Source organism: Acartia tonsa, chromosome 14, assembly GCF_053477335.1.
Source record: "Acartia tonsa isolate MP-2025a chromosome 14, ASM5347733v1, whole genome shotgun sequence".
Lineage (NCBI taxonomy): Eukaryota > Metazoa > Arthropoda > Copepoda > Calanoida > Acartiidae > Acartia > Acartia tonsa.
Window position 1 is genome coordinate 15,933,667 of NC_137273.1, and position 22,912 is coordinate 15,956,578.

A 22,912-nucleotide genomic window follows, 5' to 3' on the forward strand; every position below is an offset into this window, starting at 1 on the left:
TCACAATACCTTTTCTCCTATTTCTAGCCCCTGCAATCACCTAACCCAATATAACCTAACCTGACAGAAAATAACCTATCATAAGCCATTTTCAAAATGCGACGAATCGCCCCTTAAGAGGCGTTGCCACGAAATGGACTATACCCGAAAATTTATCTTGAAATAGAGACAAAATACACATATCTTTTTAATTCCTTAAAAATAAATTCAGGCCATTTAGACAAAAAAAAGCTTTTCAAAAAGGTCTTAAACAGTTTGGAGCTTACATATTTAGTTTTTGAAAATACACCAAGTTTCCCAAAAAAGAAATTCAATAAGCTTTCCAGAAAGGTATCAAACCAAAATGCATTACTGTTAGTTTATAAAAATTAAATGTCTATTGATATGGAGAGAACGCAAGTAACAGGTTCTGAGTCTGTGTGTCTTTAAGAAAAAAGGTCTTGCTAACCGCTGAACCAATATGGTTCTCCTTTACAGTGTTATCTCTCATAGGACCTTGCCAAGAAAAAAGGTCTCACTAACCGCTGAACCAATATGGTTCTCCTTTACAGTGTTATCTCTCATACGACCTTTCTAAGATAAAAGGTTTCGCTAACCGCTGAACCAATATGGTTCTCCTTTACAGTGTAGATTCCCATAGGGCCTTGAAAGGTTTTTAACTAGTTATTGGGCCGGAGGGTACCACCACCCTAACAATAGAAATGGCACCAAGAAAATATAAAATTAAAAAATGTAGTTGATTTACTCCCCCACTACCCCCTATTCACATTAAGTACCTTATAATGGCAGATGGACGGCCATACATTAAAAAAATGACGCTACATTCCGTTGTATCCCTGACACGTTATACTTGGGGGTTATCGGACTTTACGATGGTTGGTTGGCTAGAGAACAGTTAATTAATTAAATAAAATTAGATTTGCATACACCTGTTAAACCATGGTGCTGTTATTAGGTCAACAAAAGACTATTATAGACTAGTCATAATGTCATTATTAGAATATCGTTATATGGCATGTAAACGGTTAAGCTGGTCATATTTTACATGTAAATATATTATAAATTAATTTATTTCAATATAATTACAAAGAACATGAAATAAACTATAATATTTTTGGATTTTTTTTTATAATAAAATACAGTAAAATATTTCGCATTAATGAAAATATGTTTAATATTTTGTTTGTATTAATAGTTAAAATTTTACTTCATTGGAAAAAAACATTTTTAGGTTTGAAAGTAAGTAATATTATCTTTATATTGTAAAAGAAAATTCAAAAATTCAGATGCAATGTTAATATATGAAGAAGTTTTTTCTAAAATTTTTATGGCAAATTGGGCAACAAAAAGAGTTTGAGAGTAGCAATTATTAACAGTCCATTTTTTTATAGCTTCGTCCTTGCTAGATTTCAATGCTCTGTCTTTGGCTACTAAAATGATTGTTGAAATTTGAAGAAAATCTTTATCATTGAATTGAGGATAAATGATGTTAAAAAGGAAAAAGTTTTCTTTTAAAAAAATGAATTCTGGATTCCCATCATTATATTTTTGGTCTAGAAATAGTGCCAATGCATGAATAAAGTACTTAGCAAAATAGCAATAAAAAATCCCATGTTCGGTTGTTGATTCTGCATTGCATTTTGGACAAATAGCATTGTCAAGTAAGCCAAAATGCATTAACTTTTTTCTGCTTACAAGGGTTCTATTAAGCTGTTCTACTAAGAAAGATTTATAATGCAAAATTAAAGGTAATGACATTACTTTTTTAAAACTGTTTTCAAAACTTTCAATATCTGGAAAATAAAGACCATCTCTTTTCCTTGTTTTAATACTTGGGGCATGTTGATCGTATTTTTCTCTCTGCAACCATTTAAAATGCAATGATAAAATGGAAGGCTTAAAATCATTAACATTTATAAGAGGTAATCTTATCTTACTTAATTTCTTTTGGTCAATTGTATCTAGGCATAATATATTTTGTTTACTACTTATTACTTCTACATAAGATTGAAGTTTTTTAACTAGTCTACTATCTTGTATTAAAGTATGAATGTCAGAACGAATAGTCGGTAAAAGCATAATTCTATCTCCTATTATTCTGTGTTCAAGTAAATCGAACAAAGTTACAAGTGAGTTATCTGCTAAAATTTGTATCTGATTTTTTGTAAACCTCTTTGCCCAAAAAGAAGAAGCAATTAATGTTTTAAGCATTGTGTTTTTGTTTAATTCTAGATTTTTCAAAAATTGTACTGTTTTGTCAAAGTATATTTTGGTTGATCCTGGGTAGAGGAGTTTTAAAAATTTGCGATTTTTTTGTAGTGACTTTACACCAAAATTTTTAAGTAAAAAATTGATGTCAACTTTGTAAAATTTTAGTTGTATACCCAGGGAAGAAGAGGGATATAGACGGGCATGGTTTAGGAGATGTAGCAGGCTTGGCATAAAAATTGAGATGCTTTGACTTTCGGGTTTTAAGATCTTTAAACCACCCTGCCAAAGATTAAGCTCAATTTGTTTAGATGCAACCTTGTATCTGTAGCTTATACCTTCATTCGATTTAGATGACCACAAGAATTTAGACATAACTTTCCATAGTTTTTTAGTTTGAGTACTATTAGGTGAATATACACGAAAAATATGAAAACACATGGAATTTAAAAGTGACATGCAAAGGTTTCTACGTTTTATTATACTATAGTTACTAAATAGTGGATACTGTTTTGCCTTCCTATCTAGTTTTTGGATTAGTTCATCATAAGTTAGTTTTGCTCCTTGTGCCATATCAAAAGAAATAAGTATACCAAGGTGTTTAAAATAAGGTTGAACTTTTCCAATTATATCTAGGTTAGCAGGTTCAATACCATTAGTTAATATCTTAGTTTTGGTGAAGTTTACTTTTAATCCAGTTGTTTCTTCTAATTTTGAAAGCAAGGTAAAAACTTTTTCAACATCTGTGTTATTTTTGAAGCAATAAAATTTCCAAGAATCATCTGCAAAAGCCGCTGCAGGTATAATTTTTGAATTTACATGCAAAGAAATGGCTTTAAATAATTTACTGTCAAGGCATGACAAAAAAATATGATGAACAATATCATACAAAGTTGCAGCTGAAGGACCACCTTGAGGCGTCCCTAAAATGATATCAATAAACTCAGACACACAGTTGTTAGCAATTGCTCTAAATCTACCCTTAGAAATCAAATTAATCCATGAATCAGCAAAGTTTCCACTAGGAAAGATATGCTTAAGTATTCTATGAAGCACTTCCGGTAAAACACGGTCAAAAGCACGTTGAATGTCAAATGAAACTAATTGTGCATTTATTTCGTGTTTTTTGATGTAGTTCATAGTAGCAGTCATTGAAACGCTTGCTGTGTGCATATGTCTTCCTGGTATAAAACCATGTTGATCAGGATGTACTATTTGGTCTAAATAAGGTTTAACTTTACAATTTAATGATTTAGAAGAAATCTTATACATAGTTTCCATCATGCAAATACCTCTCAGATTTTTTGCCAGTTTTGGATCAGATCCTTTTTTGTTGATAAAAACTATGTTGCGATCTTTTATACTTGAGAAAGGTGATTTATCAATGTCAATACAATGAATGTGGTTAAAGGCTCTAGTTGAGAAGTTAGGGACGAAATTAAAAAGAAATTCATAAAGAATTTTTGGTTCAGTGGAGATTCCTGGACAGCTATTGTTTGACATTGATTTTATCACATCTCTATACTCTTTAGTTGTACATAGAGGAGAATAAAGTGTTGTTATTTTTGGGTACATTTCATCTAAGCTAATGTCAAATTCTGTTAATAATGTATCTAAAGAAGAGATAGGAACATTAGAAGGTGCAACTATGTCTGCATGCATTTTACTTAAATGTTTTACAATGGTTAATGGATCATTTGTTAGTACATTATCAATAATTAAGTTATGCTCATTTTTAGTTTTTCTACGACAATGACTGAAGGTGTAAGAGTTATTATTGCCATCTAATATCAAACCTCTTAAAAAAGCAGTTTCTGCTCTTATAAAGGATAAGTTTCTAAAAAATTCTTGCTGTTGGCTAATCAAAATTTTGATTTCATCAATTTTTTTAAGGTTTTTATATTTATCTAGATCTGCATAGAGCTTTGAAATTTCTTTGTCAAAATCTTGTGTTTTGTTAAAAGAATTAAACTTCAGTTTTGAGAAAAATTTATCATGATGAATTTTTAGGTGTTTAAGTAAAGCAAAAAGTACTGATAAATCTTTATATTCTGGTTTGTTAAATGAGAAATCTATGTCTACATTTTCCTTATTTTCAGAGTAAAATTCGAATTCTTTTTTTGTACTTTCGTCTGCATTGTCAAATAGAAAAGTAGCTGTTTCTTTTTTCATAAGCTCTATGAAATCAGGGATTTTAAAAAGATGTTTTTGCCAGCTGGGGGGGTTATAGACATACTTTTTTTGTACACCAACAGTAAGGGTTTTATGATCAGAGAAGGAGTTATATTTAAAGCTTAAATGATTGAGGTTAGTATTGTTAGAAAAGCAGTAATCAATAACAGACATGCTTGTAGATCTTTCCCCCCTCCCCCTCCACGTGCAATCAGTTTGCATGTTCAGTTTTTTAGCAACATCAAATAAATTGTATTTATCTACAAAGTTTAGTAAGGCACGTGCTTTAGTTTTATGCTCTGGTCTAGTAAAACTAATATTCATATCACCTATAAGTGTAAAATTGGTAATATTTCTTTTTAAAAGAAAATTGTCTATTTTTCTTAGGATTTGAATTGTAGATTCTGTATCACAAGGCAAATAAACAGTAATAATTTCGAATTCAGATCCTTTAGAAATAACTTTAGCATACATAGCATGAGCAGAGGAGATGACATGAATATTTGTTTTATCAAAAGATATACTTTTGTCACAAAACATGAAAATCCCTGCCTTTGGTTTAGGTGAACATGTTTCCCCCACATAATCCATATTTGGAGGAAGTTTTAATTGTTTGTGATCAGCATCTAATTTAGTCTCTAAACATATGTATAAAGATGGAATATATTTAGCACTAGATACTAGTTCTCTAATTTTGGTGGGAACGCCTTTCATTTTATTTTTGCTCCTTGAATGAATGCCTAACCCAATAACATTAGCACAAACAATGTTAAATTTTGCCATAATTTCTTATTGAGAGATATGGCGCCCTCAAAATCTATCGTATATAGACCCTTAGTTCAATTTACTATAAAGAATAGAGAAGCCTTGAACTGTGGCAAGTAGTGTGAATATGATAATACCAAAGCCCGAGTATCGGACTATAATACACAAGTTTAGTATAATGTAAATAAAAGAAACAATATTGTGTTCATACAAAACAGGAACAGTGCGATAATAAACATTACAATATTAATTTGAGATTTTTATGTTAATATTTACTTCTTAGTAGATAATACATTATTTACCTTTTGTGTTTTGTATGAACACTTTCATGACGCATTTATGGGATTAAATAATCAAATAAAACAAGGATGACAACATCCATAAAAGCGAAGCTCTGAAATGAAAGAACAAACAAACATTAACACTTGTAGAAAGTCAGGACTGAAGAAATATTAAGTCTATACAAAATTGTAAGTACATTTGTTGCATAGCTGATTAAATACCAATTACTGTTTAAGGACATACTGACGTTTTTAGAACTTGATTATTGAGATGCTTCGCTTATAAAATTGTACCTTGTTGTAATAGGAATCAGTATTAAAAAATAGATGAATGGGTTAATTTTAGCATACAAAAATTTGTTGTCAAAAAGTAAAAAAAGAAAAAGAAAAAAAACAGCATGTTTTAAATGAATGTATGGACTTTCTTGTAACGATTATAGAGTTGCTACGATTTCTAAGTTGTACCTAACTGTTAAAGGAGTTAGCATGCAATGTTTGGAATAGATATGACAATTCTAACCTGTTTAAATTTTTGAAAGAGCTAACTGTTATGAACGTACGGACGGACGGACAGACCCTAATTATAGAAAAGCTTTGTCTTTAGAAACTAATGGCAGGAAATTAATATGGTGCATAGCAAAGCTTTATCGAGAAATACGTTTAATAGATTTATCTAACATTTTCATAAGAAATTAAAGGTTTTGTTGTGAGAAAAAAGAGAGAAAAACAGGACAGATTAATTTCCATAAGTTGTAATGTTTAATATTATTTTAATTGAACTAATTAAGTAAATTTTAGAGTAGCTTTACAAGCAAATTAGCTTAAGTAACAGAAATTTCAATAAAAAATTTATATTTTTTTATAAATGACTTCGATAACTTTTCTTTTTATGTTTTATGCAGATTCCGTTGGTTTAAATAATTGGTTTGGTGGTTTTAATAATTTAGATAAAAGTTTTCTCGTTAAAAAAAATACTCATACTTTGTTTCCTATAATAATACTGTAGAATAGTGCTACTAATTAGATCTCGAAAATAGTGATTCCTATGACAACAAGGCACAATACTGTAAGCATGGCATCTCTATATTTACGCCAAGTCACTTTTCACTTACCAAAGCCTTGTACGCACGTCTGACTGATTTATTAAGCTTTGCTTTTAAGGAAGCTCGTTTTTTTGGTACTTAAGCTCTCTGTGAATTTTTTCGACGAAGGCATTCATGAAAATTATCGTTTGCAATTTTTATCTTTTTAACAAGCAAAATTGCACATAATGGCCATTTTAAGATTATGTTGATAATTTAAGATTAACTATCAAATTTTAAGGTTTTATTAAGGCAGATTTTTTAAAAACTTTATTTATCTGCTACTGAAGATACATTGTACTTTTACTTAGACTAGTGGCTACGCCCCTAGAGGCCTCTAGTGGCATTTAAATGTTATTTTTTTATTTTAAATATCTAATTTGAGAAATAATTTGTTTATGTTATCAGCTGTTAAATTCATGTCTCTACGCAGCGCGACTACGCTAGTGACACTATGCGGCGGAAATATTTAATTTTTTTTCTCGATTTTATTGTGATTTCTCTTGGGAGGGTGGTGGTACCCTCCCCCAAAATAGTTATAAACCTTCCCGGGACCTTTGAGAAGCTACCCTGTTAAGGAGAACCCGATCGGTTCAGCAGCTAGCGAGATCCTTTGGTACAGACACACAGACAAACATCCTGTTACTTTAGTATAAGGATAGATTGGCAAGTCGACGGGTTTGCAATGGCCTTTAATCTCGGCACAATAAAGACGTTAAATATCGTACCACTGTTACTATGAAAGATGCCTGACTTGAAACGTATGAATAGGAGGAAATGCATTGGTCCTTAAACAGTAAAACTCGCTTCAATGTTCAGTTAGTACTTTAGGCTAAAAGTCATTCAATGAAATGTTTTGCAGTCTACTGGCCCTATGTTAATGTTATCCACCTATTCTTCGAGTTTATTTATTAGTAATAGTTATTTCTCGCATCGTATTATAAATAGCTTTACGCTTAAATGTACAATTATAAGATTAAAACCTGGTTTTAATCTAATGATTGTACATTTTTATATTCGTAGAAAGCGTGACATAATACGATGCTAGACATTGTTTTTTTCGTATGGAATAGAACCGGTTCCTATCCACCGGATTTGAATGTCGAACTGCGCTTCCTAAAATCTTATTTTCCCTGTTAGAAGTGTAGCTACAATATAATTCACTTTGTCTGTCTGTCTGTCAGTCCATCGGTCCGTAACGCTGTGGGTTTAATGATATTATCTCAGCTGCTTAGAAACAGCTGGTTATGATTCCAATGATCATGTGGTATATAACTTACTTCGTCCGTCGGTCTAAAAATTTCCTGGATTTTTGGCATATTTTTTTGTGAAAACTTAACATCAGCTCTATAAATTACTTTGTCCCTTTGTCCATTTATGTTTTTTATGTCTTTCGCTACTTATGGATGTTTTCATCCCCGTTTTTATTTGAAAGCGCCAAAAAGAATGCAATATCTTGCTGTAAGAGAGACCCTACAAGGTTTGGGTGTGTTATACATTCCGAAAAAAGACCTCATGTAAATTAGCGAAATATTCCAATTTAAAATGGCCATCAGTAATGTTAAGAATCTTTTATGTTGACTGAATTACATTTTTGAAAATTGATCCCGGCTGACATATTATCGATATAACGGTATTTTAAGTACATTTTATTTGATACTTATGTTGATATAAAAATCTTGCGCTAATTTAATTTATGTATTTTTGTGATGTTAACAATTTTGGGGACTTTATTGAATTTGATTGTTTTGTTCATTAAGTTGAGAGTCTAAACGTTTCATCATCTTATTGTAACTACAGATAGGGTAATTTTGTGCATCATCATGTAGGTTGTATCTTTATTTATCGACCTTTGTCTTGTCAATTTAGATAAATGAGGATATTTTGCAGAATTGATGGGACACCTAAGGTTGTTGGGAAAAGATCATGGAAAAAAGCAATGGTGTTCTCGCATAGTAGCTAACAATCTAGGTTCTTAGGAAATGCCTTGGTCTTTAAACAGAAAAATTCGTTTGAAAAATATTATTTACAAAGGATACCTTCTAAACAGAGTCACCGGCCATATTAGAAACCCTTCCTAAGTTTTATTGTTTAATTTGTGGAACATAGATTTTTTCGTTGGTTTGTAAAATTTCGTTGTTTAAAAGGTGAAAAAAAATCGTGAGAGGGAAACAACCATGGCAATAGAATTGCTTAGAATGACAACATGTATGTTGGTTGAGGAATTTATATAATTATCAACGATATACTAACATTTGTACTAATTGATTATTTGCTTATAATAGATTTACAAAAAAAAAGATAATTATATTATACATAAAGTTATTGTCGAAGAATAAAGTTATGAAATAAGAAAATTTAAATGGACGTACGAACGTTTTGATAACAACACTATTAGAGGAATCATCATACAAAGTTTTAAATCGATAGGACAATTCTAACATGCCTAAATTGACAATAAGATCTATCCGGTAGAGAAACACATACGGATAGACCAGCCCTAAAAATAGAAACGGGATAGATTTAAAAAACTAATTCATTTGATGCTTGTAAGTAGGTTTTGAAAAATTTAGGTTTCTGCGCTCTAATTATAAAGCTCTGTTAGACCTAGGCGCAAAGGTTAAGAAGATTTCCTTTACATTTTGCCACACAGTGCAATGTTCCATTTAAAACATTGCTTCGCGCATTTAAAAAAATGCGAAGCATTTTATAAATAGCGTCTGTCCGTGCGTCAGTCAGTACGCAACAGTTAGCATATTGTAAATTTAAGCATATTAGAATTGACAACAAGGTAAAGTACTAAAAGCGAAGCAGTTCCATTCTCAAGTCCTTAAAACGTATTGCAAGGCATCTCTATGATTCTTTAATAGCTGTAAAGCATCAGTAAATTATGTAATTTGATTTCTTCTTCTTGTAAAAATGTAAATGCTTGGACACTAAAAGCTTTTGTGACCCAATCAAAATTTGACAAAAAAAATTTTGATAAACTAAAAGTATCTAGCTTATTTCTAAATCTAATCTAATCGCTACATGATAAATAAAACAGAGCATACCGTTGCCGACTTGCATGATATGCATCCCATCCAGTTCAAAAACAGAGGTGCCAACTTTTTAAAAGGATTTTTGTAAGTTTGTAAACAGGGGTGCCAAATTTAAATATGAAATCTATGTTTGATGTTTTGAATTTCATTCAGATTTCAAGCAAGGATGTAAACTTAAGTTATACGATTTTTATTGAGTTACAAAACAGAATTTGATGAATTTTGATAACTTTGCCAAAATTATTAAAAAAAACTTTAACTTAGGTTGTCTAATATCAATGTGTAAGTATTCATCATTATAGTTAATTACGTTACTAGAGAATTGCCATATTTTGAGAGGGGGTTGACACCCACTATTGTAATCATTACAGATATATACATCAGCTTCGCTTCTAAAACTAAACATTTAAAACATATTTTGGCGAATGCTTCTACTATTTAATTGCCTAAACTCATGGATGCTATGATTTTTACTTTTTTAAATCTTGAGCTCCCTTCAAAAATGCTTTAAAGTCTTATAATGTATGTACAGGGTGAATCTTATTAATTAAAAGAAACTTTGAGTGGGGGAGGGGGAACTCGACCCTCCACTTTAGGAGTATGTACCCTCCATAAAAATAGTTAAAAACCTTCTCTAAACCTATGAGGAGCTCCATTGGAAAGAACAACCAGATGGGTTCAGAAGGTAGTGAGGTCTTTTACAACACACAAATAGACAGACATCCTTTTAAATAGGTATACAGTCGTCATTTTTTATGCAAATGCATATTTGAATTTGGATATAATCACCCTGTGAATTGGTATGAAAGCCTGAACCCTAAAAAGCGCCTAACCTAATATGCCAGATTTAATTTTACGCTAATCTGCGCACTTGAATATTTGCGCATTACAACTTTAATTTCTATTGATATATAACCATCCCCCCTAATAGTATTTTGCAGTTTGTAAGATTTTGCTTTATTGAAGACTAGCAGTAACGCCTCTAGATGCCTCAAGGGTCACTTGATCAAATTGAGGGGGAGGGGGGGGGGGGGGAGGTGACCCTCAACTTTATATTTTTTGGTATATGTTTAGGGTCGATTTCTCTTGGTAGGGTGGATGTATGTTCCTCTAAAATAGATGGAAAAATTTTACTGGACATATAAGAAGCTTCACAGTAATAGAATCAATTCGCTTGGGCGGTTAGCACGATCATAAAGATTCAGAAAGATAGCCTTTATTACTTTTATGTAAGACTTATATGATATTCAATTTATTTTATTCTTTAATTTGTTTTAGATTACTTTGATCATTGATTTTTATCAAGTAAAATTCCATGGAACATTTTAAAATTTCGCACAACACTTTCGCATATTTGTGTGTGCGTGTGTTTGTGTGTAAAAACAGCTAAACAATTTTAGTAAAGAATTCATAAGTTTTGATTTATCAAAAGCAAAACTTTTCAACATTTAGGGTTGGTCATTACGTCCTTCCGTAACTTATGACCATGCTCCTTAATTTAGATATGTTAGAATCGTTTTGTTGATTTTAAAATTTTCATGGTGATTTCTGTAACAGTAAATTATAATTTAACAAGGATGACAATAACTATTATAGGCGAAGATCTTAATTCCAAAAAAAATGAAAAAGAACTTAAGCATAACAGTCATACAAAAAGAAATTATATCTATTTTAAATAGCATCCGAGAAAATAAACCCGTCATTATGAAGAAATGTTTTGTGAAAGATTTACAATTTAAGAATTGTTTTATGCAGTTGATATAAATGTCATGTTTCATATTTTAACTCGACGCAATAGCTTTTTTTGTCTGTAGCGAAGGATCTCGCTAACCGCTGAACCGATATGGTCCTTCTTTACAGTGAAGCTACTTATAGGTCTCGGGATGGTTTTAGGCTATTTTTTTTTATAAAAGTCGGGGTAGGTATAGTTTTATGCTATTTCTCTGCCTTTCCATATTCCTTAGCCTTAGATGCTATGGGCGCAGCCGCTAGTATTATTTAAAGCAGAGAGGTTGTTTTTGTCTGAAGCTTAAGATCTCAATAACTACTAAACTGAATGGGATCTCAGTTTTAGGTAAGCTTTACACAGGTCCCGTAATGGTTTTTGGCTTTTTCATTTTCAGATTTAAGTCTTGTGATGGTTTTAATTTATGTGTCTAACCTCTTTGAATACAGAGATGCTAAGAGCACAGTCGCTAGTGAATAAAAATTTGACAGGATGTGATAGGGTTCGAAGACCTCTCATCCCATTCCCAATCCCCTGCACGCCCCTAGTGATAAAATATTTGCATAGAAATAATATGTTTGTTTCCTATAAGATGAATGGATATACAATATGTGGATATTGTGACAGGGGATTGTGTTATCATAGTTCTTCGATATTGGTCAATACGTTCTTCCATGGTCAGGGGATGTTGTAAAGTAATAGAGGGATAGTGGTATTGTTATATTAGCCAGCTAGGTGAAAGATTTTATCAGGGTATGTGAGAATCTCTCATAATATCCACGTATTGTATATCAATTGCTATGTGTCTAAATATGTATGTGTTAAAGGGAACACTGCTTTTCAAAATGTCTAAAATTTTAGAAGAAAAATAACAAGAACGATTATATCAAACAATAGCTAAGCTTTTTAAAAATATAAGCAAATTATACGGTCAAATATTGAGAATGAAGAATGACTCCTACTTTTTAGAAATTGTATAGTAAAGGGGGTAGGATGAAAATAACAGAGAAGGGAAGGGAAATGGACGAAAAGAGAAGAAAATTTTGAGGGGAGGGGAAAGTTAAGGGAAGTCTGCATTACTGATAACCAACAGAAAAATACCAACACTTATAGAGTTGCTGTGCTATTAAATAACTATTAAGAAGAAATAGATTGTTCGAAATACAAGAAAACAGTAAATTGTTATACAGAAAACATTTCCTTGATATATTCACTTAAGTTGAATGTTTAGAAAACAGTCTAAAAACATTAAAAACTAAAGGTCTTATTTTTAATATTGACAAACTTTGAAGTCTAGGACTTTCTGTTGAAATGTAACGACATGACATGTATTCAAATGTTAAAGGTTGGTTGCATTTATAATAGACAAAATTAGAGTGTCGTAACCCTGCTTTACAATAAACGAATTAGAGTGTTTTAACCCTGCTTTTGTGTAATGTGTAAAGCGTCTATTATATAGGTGTTGGGTTTGAGCCTTTTACACCCTACGTGACATTTTGGTGCTTTCAATCAAACCTTTTTCCTTGCTGCTTAAATTCCCTACCCCCCCCTTCCTTATTTTTAAACTTATTTCTATTTGTGGGGCTCTAACTCTCCAATCATAACGGGGTACTCACTGTGCGGAGCTCTTCTAGCTTTTGCTTATCCTAACCTAACCTAAACTAAGCAGAAAACAAAACTATGCATTTCTATTTATTATGCTTATTTTTGTTATTGAGATTCAATAATTCTTACTAGCGGATATACACCTAGGGGTCCGTATTTGAATGGGCTAAAACTGGGCTAAAACCGTCAGAGGATTTAAGTAAATCTTACCCTAAATAGAGAAACAAATCTATTCAGTATATATTAAGATCTTAAACTTCAGACAAAACATCATCACTACTTTTTTATAAAAGAATAAACATGTTTTTTTCTTGAGATGGTATATCTCTAAAATGATTGTAGTGGATGATAAATTTATGGTGTACTTATCATTTATGGAGGCTTGTTATAGATGTTGTGTGGGAAAAATTCCTTTAGTTGGAACACATGGACCAGTAACCCCCCCCCCCCCCCCACCCTATCAATTAAAGAATCATTGTTAGTACACTGTCAAATTTACAATTTATTAGCAAAACTTCTATGTAATACAATTTATCTGTCCGTCAGTCCGTAATCCTATCTGTCGTTCATGCTTATTTTTAAAAGGTTTCATGAATTCTTTGATTTTTTGCATATTTTCTAATTTTGTTTACTTTTTCAAGACAACTCAACATATGCTCACTTTGTCTGTCTGTCCATCAATGTTTTTTGTGCTTTGTTACTTATGGATTATCCTCATTAGTGATAATTAAAGGACGCCTGCAAGAAATACCACGCTTTAACAGCTGAAAGACTGCCACAAGTAGACCCAATACCCCAAATTTAAAGCCTTCAGCTTCAATAACAAAAAAAGTTCTAGGCATTTCAAAATAGCATTTTATGTACAATGAAATTTTTGAAAGATTTCCAATGCTCATAAAAGAAAAAACAATATTAAATTACGTCGCCTAGACACAAAATTATAACCTTATTTTTGTCAGAAACTTAGATTGTCGGTAACTGATTACATTTTTACAATAAAAACAGCACATTTCATAGTCAAAATCTATGAAAAAAAATCGATTTAAATTGCATTTTTAAACTAAAATCATAGCGGAAACAAAGGGGGAAGCTCAGCTGTGATTGGTTGTTAAGCTGATTCAGCCTTCTGATTGGCTACAGTACACTCGGTACAACGCAAGTTAAACTTAATTTTTTTAATGATTTTGACTATAAAAATGGGTATTTTTATTGTAAAAATATAATTAGTTACTGGAAACCTAAATTTATGACAAAAATAAGCTTATAATTTTGTTTCTAGGCCACGTAGTTTAATTTCAAAGTTTTCATCATGAGCATTGCAATTCTTTCAAAATTTTTATTGTACTAAAATGATATTTTAAAATGCCTAGAACTTTTTTGTTATAGAAGCTGAAGGCTTCAAATTTGGGGTATTTGGTCTACTTGTGGCAGTCTTTCACCAGTTAAAGCGTGGTATTTCTTGCAGGCTTCCTTTAAAGTATGCATTATTTCTTTAGGTCCCAGTCTTCACACCAAAATGTTTACACTTTTTTAATAATAATTTCGTTGAATTGTTCATACACTGTATTGCTATTGGTCCAATCAAAGGATAGTTCATCTAGACTTCATATATTTATTATGTTACCATATAGTTCATTGAAATTTCAATTTTGGTTCATCATGATTTTATTACAATACAAAGAATTCTGACAGTAGGGGACTTAAAGTATATTTTCTGTATAGCTTCTGGATTAAAAACGTATGACATTCTAAAAAACAATGTTTCTTATCGTTAAACAGACAATTTTCCACAAACAATGAAATAAAATCATAAAATTAATGCCAGTTTTATTGGCCCGGGCCTTCTGCACCTCGGGGCAAACAATACTGGAATTAATATTATATTTTTTTTCTTTTTACTAACCGCGGAATGTTTACATTACGATGCAATAAATGACTATTAAACATATTTAAGACGACTCTATGTTTAAAATTTAAGTCATTTTCCTCTGGGAATGTTAAAAAATAAGGCAATGGACGATAAAATTATATACATCCCCAATGAGAATTAACAAGATTACCCATTCTCTAGAATAAAATTATTGGTTAAAACTAGTTTTAAACTAGCCGATCAAAAATAGTACCCAAGGCTATGAATCAACGATGAAGATAACATGGTTATAAAACTTTGGATACCAGAGTAATTTACAGTCGGATGTCCCTTCCCTCCCTGCTATTTTTAGAATTTGAATAACTTGTCTCTCACGGAAATACATATTTTATAACATGAATCAATTTCATTCTCACTCAGGAATCTAAAGGATTAAGACAATAGACGATAAATTTATGTACACCCCCAATGATGATAAAACAAATCTACACTTTCTGTTAATTGAATTCATCAGTAGAATAATTTGGATACTAGTAGTTTAAAAGCAATAAATTGATAAATCAAAATTCAATGAAATTCCCCAAAGATGTTAAGCAAACGAATAGGAAAACGTTATTATAAAACTTAGAAGACTAGTGTAATAAACATCCCAGATCCGACCCCCCCCCCCCTCCTCTGTTTTCAGTAGTTTTTGTCAGGGATTAAGGTAACCTAGATCTTTTTTTTAAATAATAAAATCAAATATATTTAACTGCCATTAGCATTTATAAAAAATAGTAAGGTTATTTGTGTGTAGATTAAGATTGCAAAAACTACTGAACTGGTTAAGTCTTCAATTTTTGGGAAGCTTAACTTAGATACCGTAATGATATTAGGTTTTTTTCTTTAGATTAAAGTCTTGGTATGGTTTTATACTATTTTTCTATACCCCTTTGTATTAAAAGCAAAGCAAGGGTTGTTTAGTAGCGAAACTACTCTATAGAAAACTTTGTTCGAAAATTACTTTGCTTATTTGCACATTTTTTGCTTTGTTATTAATCAATATTGTCATCCTTGTTTAATTTTATACTCATTTGATTTTGCTGGCATGCGTAATTTGGAAATGAGACAGGACGTAACTTTCTCAAAAAATTCGCAAAATCAGCTAATTTTTTATTAAATAAAATTGCCTGAAAATTGCTTATATAAGTTTTAAGGCTTGTTTGTAGCTTAGCTACTCTACAATTATCATGATATGTCGGTTGGTCAAGAGGGGGGGGGGGGAGTTGGGGTGGTGTGTTCACACACCACACTTCCAAAAAAAAGTTAATTAAAAAATTTTAGGAGGGGGGCTCCAAAAAAAATTTTAAAACTTTCATTTTATCTTATCCCCCCCCCCCCCCCCCCCAAAAAAAAAGAAAGCTTGGACGTTAATTCCTGTCAATTCATACTTTTTTCTTCAATACATACTACCATCGAAATTTTTAATGAAAATGAAAACGGTTGTAAAGATTTTTATCATGTTTTGAGCATTAGAACTTTGTAAATAATCCAATGATATTACATACTAGCGGTTACACCCAGGCCTAGGGCCTAGATGCCTCTAGGGGGACAAGGAGAGTCGTCCCCTTAATTTTCAATTTTTAACTTCAAGTAAAAAAATTCTAGGTGTGATTTAAGTAGCTTGGTGGTTGCCTCCCTAAAATAATTATAAAATTTTTGGGACCTAAGAGAATCTACACTGTAAAGGAAAACCGTATCGGTTCAGCAGTTAGCAAGATCCTTTAGTACCTACAGACAGACAAAAAAAGAGACATCGTGTCCAAAATTTTTGATAAAAATGTTTTTAATTTTTTTTTTGAACACCATAAGTATAAGTAAATAAATATTACTGTGCTTGCTAAAACTAAATTCTAACCTATTCACCAGGGATTTAGGGACCATTCAATGGACAATAAGTTAATCTTCCCCCTAATTCTTTTGCTAATTATTATCTTTTTTAGATAACTATTGGGGTGAAGATTAATTTATACGCCATTTTCCTATCCTTCCTTGAAATTGACTAAAGTGCCGATTCACCATTTTAATTTATCTGTGCTGAGGGAAAGGGGATAGGCTTCTGAAAAAAAACAATATATACAGTGAATAAGGACGTCTAAGTTCCTTTTAGAGAATTGTGAAATGATTGGTTTCAAAGGTTTGATTGGGATAGTATAATATATCTTTAAAATTTTGAGGTGGTAAAATGAAGGATTTCAATGATTTTAGGGGGGTAATCAAAAGTAATTTTTTTTTATTTGGGGGGTAAAAAGTTTGAGGTTGGTAAACAACCCATTACTCCACCTCCTCCTCTGGGCCGTTTCTAATAATATAATGGGCTGCACTGTTTTTCAAAGTTTTTTCAAAAGCCTTATCCCTTTCCCATAGGTTTTATTTTATAAAGGTTTCTGTTAAGTTTCTAAAATATTACAAATTTCTACCTCTTTCTACTATAAACTACAATTTATATAATTTAGAACTAAAACAACTACTTTTACCAATTTTTATTTCATAATTGAATAATGACATTAATAATAAGTGAATTATAATAATATAATAATAATAATTAATAAATATGGTATTGACAATTTTTTTGCATAGGCAAAATGAAAATCTCATCAAGAGGAAGTTTTTTTTTCACATCATCTTTTCCTTTAGTGCAATTAAACTGCTTGCAATGCCACCAAATAATCATGGGTAGGACAATGGCAAATAATAATTCTTTCCTTGGATTATAATAAACAAAATCCCCCCAAAATGGATTAACAGAATCAGGGTGGAAAGCAGAATGAATGTTATTTTATGTTTTGAGGTACCTTTTCAACCCTTCTTAAAAGAGGCCCTTTAAAGTTTTGGGACTAGATTCATTTTAAGTTCATTTTACCTATACTAAAAAGATTTTTTTTTCGATTATTTTGGTTGACATTATCAAAAGTTTTGGGTGCATTAAAGAGATGTGTGAAAACGTGGATAATTTTGAAACAGTATTGCTATCAATTCGTTGTATAATTTTTCTGGATTTCTTCCAAATTCGATATTTTTTTGGATTTTTTTAAGGGAAAGACTGATAAAATTAGAAAAAAATTAACAAAATATGTTCACTACAATCTGAGCTACAGTTAGAGAAATGGCTAATTGGTAAAAATATAGACTACATATCTATTTTTTCCTAAAAAAAACTTTGGTACAAAAATTCTAAAATACATGTAAAATTTACTATAAAACATTTCTACATTATTATTATGATCTTTCTACAAATTATTATTGCTTTAATTTCCATACTACTCACATATTGGGCACTTTCAGCAAAGTCTGGCAGTTTTTTATATGTTCCATCATGTAATTGGCCATAACTTTGATAAACATACTTACAAAACAGAAAGATCCTTTAAACCTGATTACTTGGGCTTGTAAAGAAACAGTTTCAGCATATTAAGTAGAAGAAGGTCTTTTTTTGTAAGCATGTTTGACAGAGTTATGGCAAAATACATATTTGAACATATAAAAAACTAACAGACTTTATGTTTGGTTGTTTAAAAATAATGTATAAAATAAATTAAATTACTACATTTAACTATAACTACAATCATCTAAAAAAAACAAGTCTTTCCAGCCTTTTCATTATTATCAGTAGGTTTTATTCAAGGACGATCTTTGGAGAATTTTTTTTTACAAATAATTTAATCATATTCTTCAATTTCACTATTATTTTTTTTTGGGGGGGGGAGGGGGGCAATTTTTGTGTTATAGACCTTAGCACAAACAAGGGTAACAAACTTAAAAAGTTTTTTAGAATTTTTAGTGGAGACTCACATTTGTTTGACTTAATATCTTAAAAATATTTAATTTGATATCCAAAAATTATGAAGTTGGTAAAAGTGTTTCCTAAAAAGGGGACAAATTAAAAACTTTTAGCCAGAAATCTCAAATCAAAACAGTTGGCCAAATGTTGTAGCATTCGTCCCTTTTTTTAGAAGAAACTTTTTTTCCAGCTTGCTATTGTTTGAATTAAACTCTTAAAATATTGAATTTAAAAGACTAATTTTTTTTGTTATTGGGCTTTTTCTGAAACTCTAAGAATCAGAGATGGTCAAGTGAAAATAAAGAATATGATTATAAAAACATTAAGCACATACCAAATATGGTTTTAAACAGTTAATCTTAAAAGAATAAACTGTGCTTTTTAACCATACAATAAAATCATAGTTACATCAATATTTTAGAATACATTTTAATATTTAAGAATTAACAGTTAAAAAGAGACATTTACAAAAAAGAAAGGCTTTTTATCTTCACCTAAAAACATCAAGTTTGCTAGGAGATATGTTTAAATAGTTGACTATAGAAGGAACTAAGTTTTTTAATTTTCATTTCTTTTCTACAACTAAACTTGATATGTTACTATATAAAGGAAAACTTATACATTCTTGGATTCTAATCTTGGCTTATTTCTAAATTTTTTCTATGATTAGAAAATTTAAAAATGTAAAATTTTTCCTTAGTGAAATCTAAAGGTATCTTCTTTCCCAAAAATACAAATTTGAAAGCTACAATTCAAAAATATTCTAATTTTCAATCTTTGGTTTTTAAAACTAGGAAATTTTTCTAAAATTTAAAGTGTAAATTTATGTTAAATATATAGGGATTTTCTAATACTTTTTGAGGAATATATATTTGCCTTTCTTTAACAATAACAAAAAGATTTAAAATATAAAAACAAATTCCATGTTCACTCTTAACAATCTAACTAGCCAAATTTAATGAAAACATAAAATAAACTTTAGGATAATAAAAGTTGTGATATAATTATCTAAATCTAAAGGATAACTAATAATAATATTTGGACTAAAAAGAATGTTAAGTCAGTGAGTGCATGGTTTTCAATTTCACCATTATTTGTGAACAAAGCTCTGAAAGTAGAGTGTGTCAAAATGGTTCTAGCTGAAGTAGTCACACCCCTATCTAACTCATTTTATGGCTTTTTAAAAATACTTCTCTTTCCCTTCCAATGTCAATTTATAGGTAGCTAATGAAAAGTATCACATTTCATCATTTTTAAAACTAATTTAGTAGCTCAAATCAGTTTATAGACCTATAATATACAGACACTTATCTTTTTAAAACTGCTTTTTAAATGAAACATGTATGTCAAATCTTCATGCAAAAAGTTTTATAAAATTATTTTTTAACCCTATATGTTTTCAAAAAATGTATATTTTAGATTCAATTAAACTAGAAACTATAGTTATTTATACTTTTTTTACATCCCAATAACACCATACTAACTAGAAATTGAGTTTTAACTATTAAACTCTACCATAACCTGATTTCTACATTATCATTATTTATAAAGGGTTTCCTACTAAGTTAACTGCATGTATACATTTTTTTTAAAAACTAATATACATACAAATAGAAATTAATTTTGCTTTTTTCTAAGTGCAAAATTGTCTTTCTCTTTTTTATAGTTTCTAAATAAAGTGGTAACTTTCTGCTTTATAAAATTTCTTTTCTGTAAATTGACAAATAATAAATTTTTAACAAAATGGCGGGAAAATCTAGTTTTGGCGGGAAAAAACAAAGATGGCGGAAAATTTGTAAACTTTATAAGAGCAGAATGTTGTGGTATAACTACTACAGCTAGGAACTACTGCGACACAGTCTCATTCTAATTATATAATAATAATATCATCATGAAATATTTACAAATAAACTAATGGTGGTTTAATTCAAAATTGTCACTTTATTTCAATTAAAGCTTGTTTATATGGCATTTATTAAACAACTGGTTGAATATCATAGCTTCTTTGGCTAGGTAGCAAAGAGAAGGGTTTGCAAATTATGTTTTTACACTTGAATTAGCTCAAAGCTTTTTTTGTCAAATTTAATTGACAGTTAAAATTAAAACATTAACTTTTTACATTCAGAATTTCATTTTCTTAATATAAAGACAGACATTTAAATGTAATTTTAATTGCTAAAAGGATCAACCAAATTTTTTAGGTAATACAGGCAACTATTAAATTTGCCTTGTGAAATCAAATTTCACATAATTTGGAGGATTTTAAAAGGTTTTAGACAGAATACAATAAAAGCAAATATGCCAAATAGACATAAAGTCATAATATTATAAGTAACATGTACAGTAAAAACCGGAAGGAACAGTATAACATCAATTAAATTTAGGTTAAATATATATATCAACTATTATAGTAGTATGCATAGATTCAGAATTATCATTTGGATTTTGTATCAGATAAGAAAGGATTCTTAAAATTAGATGAATATCAACCAGAAAGGGTTTGGTTTTGAAAAAAAAAGAATAGGACTTGAACAATTCAAAGTCCTACTGGTACCTGGAGACCTTGCAACCCCTGAAGGTTCAACAGATCACTCACATTGTAGCCAAGATTATGGGCCTGGTGGTGATGTGAATGGTGCAACTGGTGGGGATGTGCATGCCCTGAAGTTGGCGTACCTGCTCCGCTGCCCAACCCGCCCGCCCCGGACGCCTGGCCCTGTTGGCCTGAAGCTACCAACGCGTTGGTGAAAGGGTTGGAGTAGCAGATAGCTGCCTGGGAGGAGGAAAGTGTGGTCGGGACGGACAGGGAAGTGGCTACTTTACAACCATGGTGATTGGCTGCAGCTGCAGCAAATTGACCTGAAGCAGCTGCCGCTGACAAAAGCTGACTCAAGCTGCTAAGCTGGCCGTTGCTGTCAAGTCCAATCAGCTGGAGCTGTGGCAACTGATGGGCAGCTGAAGCTGCATGGTGAAGACCATGAGTTGCGGTGTGACCAGCTGATTGCTGCTGCCCTGCAGCTACTGCAGCCTGGGCAGCCGCCAGAGCAGCCTGCAAAGGAGAAGTACCACTGACAGCTGCAGCCGTCGAGTGGTTGGTCAATGACAACGGTTGCTGTGAGAGAGCAGCTACCATAGCAGTGTTAGTTGAGACAGGGACACTGTAGGGTGAATATCTAAGGGTTTGAAGCATCCCTGAACCTGTATGGGGTGAAACCATGAGCAACTCACCAAGGCCGCGGGCACCAGCTGCCCGACTCTTAGCAAGGTTGGCAGGTAACATCACCTCTTTCGGCTGCGCCTTCTTGCATTCAACCTAAATAGAATGATTTTTAACAGCCATTTTAAATTAACTTTTTAACTTAGAAAGGAAAACGTGATCTTTAATGACAGCTTGCCTTGCAAGTAAATTTCAAATTCAAAAGCTTTTCAATTTTAAATTAGGTTGTGTTTAAAATTTTGAAATGTTTGTATTTGTGCATATGAACCATTTCAATTTAACCCCCAATGCAGATAATTGATCAGATCAAAGGTATTCCAGCAACCCAGCTTAAAAGTACTGAATTTTCCTTCCACATTTTAATATTTTTAGTAACGAAGCTACTCTATAATTCACTTTGTCTGTCCGCCAGTCCGTCAGTCCTTAAGGTTATGGGGTAAATGTGATTTTCTAAGCTAAAATTAGAGATAAGCAGTTGAATATCTTAGTGAAGATTCCTATGACAAATGCGCATCTAATATATCCGTCTCTCTGTCTGTCGATCATGGTTGAAAAAATGTAAACGTTATGGATATTGTCATCCGCGTTTTACATGGGAATCATTTCTTCAATAAATTATGTTATACTTCATACTTCGCCCTTAGCCTCTAGAGGAGGGCTGGGAAGGAGAAGGAAGTAGCCTAAACCACCTAGAGACATTAATATAGCTTCTTTGAAAAGAATAAACCACTCGAACACGCACTTTCCGATATCTTTAGCTTTAAACAAACAAAAATCTCATCTTTATATTATAGTATACTTTTGCTTATTGTGAGATTATTTAAAGTCATTTAAGTCACGATCTCTAACATCCCATTGGGTCAATTTTCTGTTATGGCTACTAATATTTAAAACTTAATCTTTATTGTATGAACATTAATGAAGTTTCAATACTTATAGTTAGCAGTATAGAGATGTATACTTATATGTCAGGGGTGGAAGGGTTATGGCAAGAAAAAATAGCAGAAAAATCTTAGGGAAAAGACAATGAAAGTTACATTGATACACAGCCCCAATGATAATTACCCCTTGTTTCATTAAGATTATTGCTTGAATAATTTGGAATCAACCAATCAAATTTTTAAA

General features: G+C 31.3%; 1 protein-coding gene across 1 annotated transcript in view; it reads right to left on the minus strand.

Annotated features, from left to right (window-relative positions):
• Nucleotides 1-22,912, minus strand: part of LOC145305965 (RNA-binding protein Musashi homolog Rbp6-like) — a 152,119-nt gene that overhangs the window by 76,804 nt on the left and 52,403 nt on the right. Inside the window, exon 8 of the mRNA XM_080147877.1 lies at nt 21,799-21,883. Coding sequence (XP_080004003.1) covers nt 21,799-21,883 — 85 coding nt within the window. The remainder of the gene's footprint in view (nt 1-21,798; nt 21,884-22,912) is intronic.